This window comes from Notothenia rossii, assembly GCF_949606895.1.
Source record: "Notothenia rossii genome assembly, chromosome: 9".
Classification (NCBI taxonomy): Eukaryota; Metazoa; Chordata; class Actinopteri; order Perciformes; family Nototheniidae; genus Notothenia; species Notothenia rossii.
The window spans coordinates 60,753,571-60,762,919 of record NC_136907.1 but is presented as its reverse complement, the minus strand read 5'-3'; the positions used below and the strand labels follow the sequence as shown (position 1 = coordinate 60,762,919).

Below are 9,349 nucleotides of genomic sequence, written 5' to 3'. Positions count from 1 at the left end.
TTCACTTTTATCTGTTTTCTTGCATGGCAGGAAGACAATTCAGTAAAATGAGATGAAACCTACAATTCCTAATACCCTGAGAATGTACATATAAACACAGTCACACAACTTTATACAACTTTGAAAAAACAATGAGCAGTCATGCAGTGATATACAGTAATGTGTTGGGTTTTTTGATTTAACCTCCATCTAAAATTCAAATTTTCTGAAATAAGTCACTACTTATTTCTAGTGCTTTCAATGCTGTTGAAAGCATTCCTACTGTTTTTAAATCTGTGAAGACATCTCCACCATGGAAGACCAAGCTATTGTGTGTGCTGAAGAAAGGTGTGAAGAGAATCTCACGCCAGCGATTCAGACATGAACTCCGGCTGGGGGAAGTGGCTGGATACCCCATGGAGCACCTTCCTGTTGTCATCTCTGAGGTGGGCTAGTGTGTGTCTGTGAGTGTCAAAGTCATACACTAATTCAGGTTGGTGGGAGCAAAGATACTAAGAATACTTGAGGAATAGGCCGAATGCTTGGTTGGTTTGCAAAGCTGTAAACAGTATGTGTCCTCTTTAAAAAGCTTGTGTGCAGTAGTGTCACTAAGTATATTTGCTCAAGTACTGTACTTAAGTACAATTTTGAGAGACTTGTAGAAAAAAAAGTCTTTAGTTGAATATTTCAATTCATTGCTACTTTGTACTTCTACTCCACTACAATTCAGAGGTAAATCATGTACTTTTACTCTACTACGCATATTTAATAGCTTTACTTACTTTTCAGATGTTGACTAATGATGTGAAATATAATCAATGCTTGAATAAAACTTTTAATTACACCTCGAGTCATATTCACTAGCTAACCTGCAGCAATTACATTACAATGTAATTAAAAAGAGCTGCACCTTTAACAGCTTTAATAACAAATACATCAACCATTCCCAACCAAATCAAAACAAATCATATAAATATTCTGAAATGGACCAATATGCAATAAAGATTTATTACATTTTTGGTACTTTAGGTATATTTGGATGCTAATAATTTTGTACTTGTACTTGAGTAACATTTGAATGAAGGACTTTTACTTGTAACAGAGTATCCCTACACTCTGGTGCTTCTATAGGTACAAGATCTGAGTCTTCCACCTCTGCTTGTGTGTACTGAATAGGTGCTAGTGTGTGTGCTGTCCAGCGGTCTGAACCATGAGGACTGGCCGCGGGTGGTGTCCGATGACATCCACAGGCACCTGGAGAAGCTGAGGAACAGGGTGGTGACGCTGAGAGGGCGCGCGGAGGGGCGGACCCTGCTGCCCCTGCCGCTGAGCGTGGAGAGGGCCCGGCACGAGGACATGGAGCTCAGGTCGGTGTGTGCGGGCCAGGCTAATAGATTAGCTAAGTGTGTATATGTTACTGCATAATATATGACGCTGTTTTGTTTTGTCAATGAGAGTGTATTATGTAAATTAAGTTAAATTGTTTTGCGTAACACAGGCCATTTGACAACACTCACCGCGTTTCCAAGATTCGTTAAATGCTCTTTTTGCATCTCAACCACATCCATGCTTTCAACTCTGTTCAACAAGCACCCGGATGTGACACACTTCCTGCTTGTCTTGCATTCCAGTAACACAATCAAATAAATATAATAAACAAAAAAAAACGTACATTGTTTTTTTATATTTTTAAGTTTCAATACATTTTTACAACAAGAAAAACGGTCATGATAAGCAAAAAGAAAACTGAGAACTGTTTCCAGGTGGGTTCCCAGTTAACTAATTTACTGGGTGTCCACCTCTCTCTCCCCTCTGCCTTTTTCCGGTTGTACTAAAAAATCTGTAATTTCAAGGTGCCATCTTTGTTTGCTTTTGATAGTTACCAATATACACGTTTGGAGTCCATTGGGACTACTATCCAATGGAACAGAGAGATGTAATTGAATAAGGATTATCTTCAAAACACTGTAAGTGTTGGATTGTGGACCTGGTTTGAAAACTGAAACTACTCTACACAGACGGTGATGTCAAAGATGAGAGCAGAATTAGGCGAACTACGAGATAGGAGGGTAAATGAGTAATGTCAAAATTGTGTTGCATGATAAGAGTCAATATATGAGAGCATTAATATGATAGATTTCAATTGTTGAACTGAAATAGTTTTTTGTTTTAAATCGGTTTGTTTTGTCCTTTATAACTGTTTTTGTATTGCATATAAACTGGCTATTGTACTCATTAATTTGTACTAGTGTGTGGCAGTTGTCCTTCTCTGCCTGTATGGTTTCTGTTTATTCTTGTAATCATCATACAACAATGAGACTATCATCTGGTTGAATAAAGAATTTGTATGCTACAGTAGCATTAGCTCGCATAATGTCATCAGGGTGAGAACAATTTTAAAATTCATACATTTCTCATGTAGCTTTTTTGGAAGTAACATGTGAACTTGTGAAGAGGCACTCATTAGGCTATTTCTACTGGTTTTTGCATTACATAAACCCCCTCAATCCCCTCATTACATGCAGAGAGAGAATGCAGAGAGAGTGCCAAAGGGGTTGTTTGGCTGAATATGTTTGGTCTGTATAAATCATTGATGCTTTATCTGACTGAGGTTTGTGCAAATTCGAATCTAGAGCCCTGCAAATTGATAAATCCATGGCGCTGTCCGTGGTGCTGAATTAGCACTCTTTCAACTGGATTTGCGACCTTCTGTGAGTTTTGTGTACGGCTACTATTTGTAGGTCATATGAGTAAATTGCTGATTCACAAACAAGTAGTTCCAATAAACCCTGTTTGTGTCAAACTTACAAAAAAACACCTTAGCCTAAAAAGACTATAATGCCATTTACATGTTACTGGAACTATATGTTAGTCCCATTTGTAGTTACTTTCTTTACTTTTTCTCATCTGGAGCCCATATTGCCATATTTAACCACACCCCTCTCTGTTTCCCTCAGCCCCACTGGTTGGCCATTGGATCGTGGCTTGTTATACTCTATAGAAACTCTGATAGTTCAGTGGTCTGGACAGATATGGACCGTCCTGAAGAAAGACTCTGGTATGCTGCTGCTCCGAGGAGACCACCCAGGCCCCAACGTGGAGCTCCAGTTTTGGACCACTCAAAGGGAAAACCTGCTGGGCATCCAGTCACAAGTATGACACTGTTTCTGTGGAAGTGGGTGGGGGGCAGTCAGTTCAACTTGTCATCTGTAGCTATGGTCCTTAGGGCACCAGTAGATTTGTGTTTAATTCATAGACTGAGACATTAGATTCCTAAATACCAGATTTTCCACAGTTTGAAATGCCAGATCTATTAAATGTCAGCAGGGTTGAATTGATTTGCGTGACATAGCAATAACTCCACTAATGATTCCAGTTACAAATTCATACATTATTTACAAAGTCTCAATATGTCACCAAAAAAGTAACATTTTGAACTCTATAGAAGTAGCATATATGGAAGAGGTGTTGTATTGAAATGAAATACATTGTACAGGTATATCAAATAAAGTTGCCACTGAGTGAACACCCTGCTACCATTTCCCCATTTTCAGATCCAGAGTCCTAAAACGGAGTACATCATGGAGATCCTTAGAAGAGTCAATAGCAGTTACTACTCCTCCTTCAACGAGATCTGCATTAAAGTCGATGAGGGTAAATCAGCAATACTCATCCTTTATCAGTGCTAAATAATTTACTCACATCCCAACCTCTCCTTACGTTTGTATGTAAGAAACAAATTAGAAGCAATATTTTTAACTTGCCTTCTTCAAAGTTGAAGTTATCAATCACTATTTCTGTGTGTGATTTTCCAAGCGGTGCTGGAGGCAGAGGACATAGATCTGTATCTGCGTCCTCTGAGGAGAATGATCGGCAGCTTGGAGGAGAGGAGTATCCCACAGGTAGACGCTCTACTGCCTCCTCTTTTCCACATACTCTGTCTCATCTGGAGCCATTCTCAATACTACTGCACTCCACAACGAATGGTGGTCCTCCTGCAGGAGTTCTGCAACCTGGTCATCGAAAAGGTACAATGATGCATGTCTATGTGTATGTGTGGGAGAGAGGGGGACATGATATATATATCAATGAGATTCTTAATATGGCTGTGTGTCTGAATCCAGGCCATTGCCTACCTTATCCCTGAAGAGCTGTTTAAGATGGAGTTGGAGGAAGGAGTGGAGAGAGTCCAGATAACCATCTTAGTTCTGCGCACCTTCAAGAAGTTGTTTCACACTCACCGCCAGCGCATCCCCCAGTACTACAGACACAGCCAGTTCGTCAAGCTGTGGGTCTTTCCGGCTGCGCTTGTGTTTCAGCGGTCGGACCGCATCATGGAGAGGCTGCTTATGATCGAGGTGCACGTCTTAGTTTGTGTTGGTTTCATTGGAACAGTTAAACATGTGCACATCAGGCTATTATTTCTAAAAATATGACCATGACGTCTGGAACAGTGGTTCCCAACCTGGGAGGCATGCCAAAGATCACAGGGGGTGCGCCAGGCCTCATATGATTTGAGGCCAAATATCATATTTAGACTTTTTTTATTTAAAAGAATAAAATTGTTTACATATAATTCTAATGCAATACATGATTGTCGCTAAAAGCCTTGTCCCTACATTACAATAAAATAATTGATTATTTAATTTGAATAACAATTCAAGTTAGTACCTATTAAAGGCATAAAAAGACAGAAATGTATAATTCTTTCTTTAACAGAAATGTTTCTTCTGCCCGTAAAGTGTCCAAACCAGGCTTTTCTGGATAAGCACATTTTCAAAACATAGTCATTGTCCACGCCGGTTTCAGTTGGATTATTTGTCACAGTTGCTCCGATCAGATCGGTCTCCTCCATTTTGTAGATTATTTACGACTTTTGAATCCACATAAACACATCGGCAAAATCCGGCTTACTTTGAGCATGTGTTTTAAACAGTGTAATCCCTTTGTGAATTGTTTCCACTTCCGCGCCGTCCTTTAATTTCTTCATACAGCGGGAATCCAAATGAATTAATCCTCAGTCCAATAACCATCAAAGTCACTCCAATAGTGCTCCTTAATTACGCTTTCATCCTCCTTTAACAAAATACTTCACATTCATCCAGTTTGTGACAGTAGTTGTAGCATTTTTGAGACTTTGAAACTTTAATTACCCCCCCATGGGTGGGCTCTTGGGGAAAAAAGGTTGGGAACCCCTGCTCTAGAAGACACCACTCTGCTTAACTGCTATAGATACTTTTTCAATGTATTTGTGTACCCTACAGAGCGTTTTTTTTCTAATAATGATATATATTTTCTTTGTAGGAACTTTTTGCAACAGCGCTGGACTTTCTGAAACTGGAGAAGGTTGAACTGGGTGGATCCAGAGGGAAAGTCCTGAGCGAGATGGTCTTCAGCATGAGCGAGGAGTTTCATGACCGCTGGAGGGCCCTCAGAGAGAGCAAATACGACCCCCTGGATTATAGTAATGATGTGAGGCTCAGTGAAATTGTTTGTTAGACTTGTCTTTGATATCACACTGCTATGTAAATCAATAAGCCCCAAAGGCCTGTGAATCACAGCAATTTATAAGCGGCACTGACAGACACAGCCGAATAATGAAAAATTAAAATTAGATGTTATCTTTCAGCCCAGCAGTACACTAATTGAAAAATAGCAAAGCTAAGTGGTTGCCAAGCAACACGCCTAAAATCTGTGACAGCCGTCATTAATAGTCAGTGAATTATTTTATTTAATCTACTGGATATTTGACAGCTATTTTATACAAGCTTCCAATATAACCGAGCCAATTAAATGTGGAAATGAATCAGAAATTGATCTCTGTTCTGAAATATGTTTTAATGCACTGAAGATGGGATAAAGTTCAATAGGTGGACTCAAAGCTGTTAAAGGAGGAATAGTTTTGAACATATCCAGTGTTTCCTGTCTAATGCCATCTTGTGTCCAGGACTTTGTGCATCACTACAGACGCTTCATGGAGCAGAACAGGGACTTTGACCAGAGGCTTGGAACTGTCCTTAAGCTGGCCTTCCAGCACTCCAAAAACCTGACGTCAACCTTTAAGGTAATGTGTCTGTGAAATCTCTCTCATAAAAAAAGCCCATTACTGTATTTATATATCTCTAAGTCATTTGTCGAAAAGGTGTTGATACGTTGCATCTTTTTAGCATCTGTGTTGTTAGATGTTAGAAAACTGTTATCCTTTTAATCAGCTGAGAAGCGTATATTTATAAATTGGAATTTAAACTTGATTGTGGCTTAGACTAACAGCCAGGAATGGTCCAATGGTCATTCTACCTAAAGTTTTCTAAAAATGTCTTGTTGTTTTTGTTGTGTCCAATCTAGTTGTTGAAGATTTTCAGCACCCTGCTTGAGAGGCCCATGATCCACCAGCTGTTCTCTCCCAACTACAATGTGTTGTTGGATATGTTTCACCAGGAAGTAGACTACTGCCAGTGTATACTGGATAAACACAGAGATGGGGTAAGAGAGATTAGAGGAAATAAATATTCTCAAAGATTCAGAAATTCGAAGAATGACCCACCTACTTTTGAATATACAAAAGTACAGCCATGGGATCTGATTACAGCATCACTAAACTATGCCGTAATAGTCTGTCTCAATCGTAGATGCCTCAATTTGGTAAGAAACCTATTGTATTGTAATTCAGAATTGAAATGTGTGCCACAAACTAATTTGAAAAAAAAGTTATTCAAAGTAATGAATGACTCCATTATCAGCCAAGTTAATTCAGCCTTTGTGTTTTTAGCTGCGGTCAGGCTGTATTGTCTTGGGGAAGAATATGCCGTATGTGGCCGGGAACCTCAAATGGTCCCAGGAGCTTCGGATTCGCATCCTCACCAACAGGAGCAACCTCGGCGAGCTGGCCAATATGTACGGATAGACACCATTCTACCATGTTACTACGTTCACAGCAGATCTGTTGTTGAGTTTACTACATACTGTTTATCTTCCAGGCCTCTGGGGTCAGCTGAAGCAGACGACGTCCTCCAAAAGTGTCAGCATGTTCTGGAGGTTTTGGACCAGCATGATGAGGAGCTGTTCTCAGAGTGGACTGAGGGCCTCCAGGAAATCTGTGAAACCCACCTGAAGGACCCCCTGCTCACACTGGACGCTGACACAGGCCTGTTTCAGGTCAACTTCAGTACTGCAGTAAGCACAACGATTTAGAAGTGGCAATCACCAAATATGAATACAATTTAATTGTATAACTAAGTATAAAGGGATTTGCTCTGAGTGGAATTGGTGCAGCTGTGTGCCTCAAGTCGTCCCTGCTAACTCCTAGTATGGATGTTACATACAGGAATGTATAATGGGAAATGCATATTAATCATAAGACTATGCAAGTCATTCCATGATTAACAGGTTAAGTTAAGCCACAAATAAGAGGTTTGATTATTTTAGATATACAGTTTATACTATTTTCTGCTTCAACATGTCACTGATTTCTGCAAAATGATATTGATTTAGCCTGTCCTCAAATTATGAAAATACTTTATATTTGCCACAATTTCCTTTCTCAGCATTAAATACCTGGTGTGTCTGTTTTTGTCTACAAAAAAAGCAGAAATTTCCAGAGCACCTGATCAGATAAAAAAAAATCCCAAACCCACTCTACATCAAATAATGAAACAAAGCAAAGCAGAAAGAGCAGCAGCAATCGTTTATTTTACGAGCGTTGTCAGAAGTAGGCACTTTAATTCAGGGATAAACAATGAATCAGATGTACTGTGAGCATTTATCTAATTTAAAACATTTGTTCGCTTTGTACCAATGTTAATGAGATTTCCACTATGAGATGTTTATCCAATTTGTTTCGATTGTTTTGCTTTCACAGTTAAAGTAACAAAACAATTAATTGCTACATGGATTAATCAATTTGATTTTTATATTTCTCACCCTCTCTCTGCGCCTGTCCCCAGTTGACATCAGTGTTGAGGGAGGTGAAGTATCTGGGTATGCTGAAGAACGAAAACATTCCCAAAGCAGCTCTCCATCTCTACTCCAAACGGGAGAGACTCTACATGGTGAGAATGTGTTTAGTGTCGCATTGTATAAGTATCAAACAGCTATATTTGTCAGCTATGTGGCCGGTGAAACAGGGTGTAAATAAGTTTAAGGCTTAACGCCGCATTGTATCCTGTAGTACACACAGACACTGACTTTGGTGACCCAGTGGTACAACAAGCTGCACAGCACCATCCTGGCGGTGGAGCTGGGGTTAGTGAAAGATGAGATGGATGGGACAAGACGTCAGCTGGAGCCGGCCCTCCAGGAGCTGAGCTGGGCTCGAGACGACCTGTGGGACTACATCCAGATCACACGAGACCTGGTCAAGGTACTGAACGTTTATTTTGTATGGTTGGGAAGTATTTTGACCATGTTAACTAGAAGGGCCCTTTTTATATCTCTTTCAAATGTTGTTTACATCAATGAAAAATAATGCGTTGGTACATCTCACATTTGGAATACAATTAAATGGGTTCTTCCGTGGCCCAGTATTTGTATCTGTAGTCAAACAGACAAACAAACAGACAAAAAAAAAAAAAAGCGCATAACACTGGTGAGTTTTTTTACTCTTTATTTGGGGTCACATTATATTAAAAGTACAGTTTTGCAAATCATATCTCTGTAGTGACCCGAAAATGGCAAATTAAATACAGAACAACATTTGTAGTACATAGGGGTTGTTTGAAATGACAAATATCTACACATGCACACATGTATCTACTTAAACACACACATATATACATATACATAATGCGTGTTGAGTTATTTTTCAATACTTATGTGGACATTTTTCGAAGCATCTTCTCCACATGATTCTGCTGACATGCATAAAGTAGTGGTTTAATTTAGATCGTGTTTTTCAATAAAAATATGAAAAGCTGCTGTTTAAATGTTGCCTGCCAACGTAGCATGAATCACGGCATTCAAGCCAGCTTTCCTCTTTATGGCGAACACTCCTAAAAGAGAAAAGCAACATGCATCTGTCATCCAAAGGGAATTTAATTCCCGGTTGTAATAATCTCTATTTGCTGTCGCCAGAGCATTTCTAGTCGTGTCCAGACGAGTAAAGCTAATGTGGAGGCCATCCAGGCCCTCATGGGGAAATTCAGCCACCGTGCCTTCATCACCAGAAAGAGCCTTGGATCCACTCTCCTCCTCTTCTCTGACATTGAAGAGAGTGTTTCCAAACAGCACGCTCTCATCACCAGTACAGGGGAGGAAATACACACTCTGCTGCAGGTATATTCTCTCACCTCATGCTTTAGAGAAAGGCTTTTACTTTATATATCTCCCTCATATTCTTACCGTACATTATAAAATCACCTTTGTTTCCTTCCTA

At 39.7% G+C, this 9,349-nt stretch overlaps 1 protein-coding gene across 1 annotated transcript in view; it reads left to right on the top strand.

The window, feature by feature from the left end:
* Positions 1 to 395: 395 nt before the first annotated feature.
* LOC307019586 (dynein axonemal heavy chain 11-like) overlaps positions 396 to 9,349 on the top strand; it is a gene marked incomplete at its 5' end in the record, with an annotated part of 45,031 nt that continues 36,077 nt past the window's right edge. The window contains 14 exon segments of the mRNA XM_079650593.1: positions 396 to 425; positions 1,156 to 1,346; positions 2,937 to 3,132; positions 3,534 to 3,633; positions 3,796 to 4,007; positions 4,104 to 4,337; positions 5,284 to 5,451; positions 5,927 to 6,043; positions 6,325 to 6,462; positions 6,749 to 6,873; positions 6,957 to 7,152; positions 7,923 to 8,027; positions 8,147 to 8,338; positions 9,049 to 9,249. Coding sequence (XP_079506719.1) covers positions 396 to 425; positions 1,156 to 1,346; positions 2,937 to 3,132; positions 3,534 to 3,633; positions 3,796 to 4,007; positions 4,104 to 4,337; positions 5,284 to 5,451; positions 5,927 to 6,043; positions 6,325 to 6,462; positions 6,749 to 6,873; positions 6,957 to 7,152; positions 7,923 to 8,027; positions 8,147 to 8,338; positions 9,049 to 9,249 — 2,205 coding nt within the window.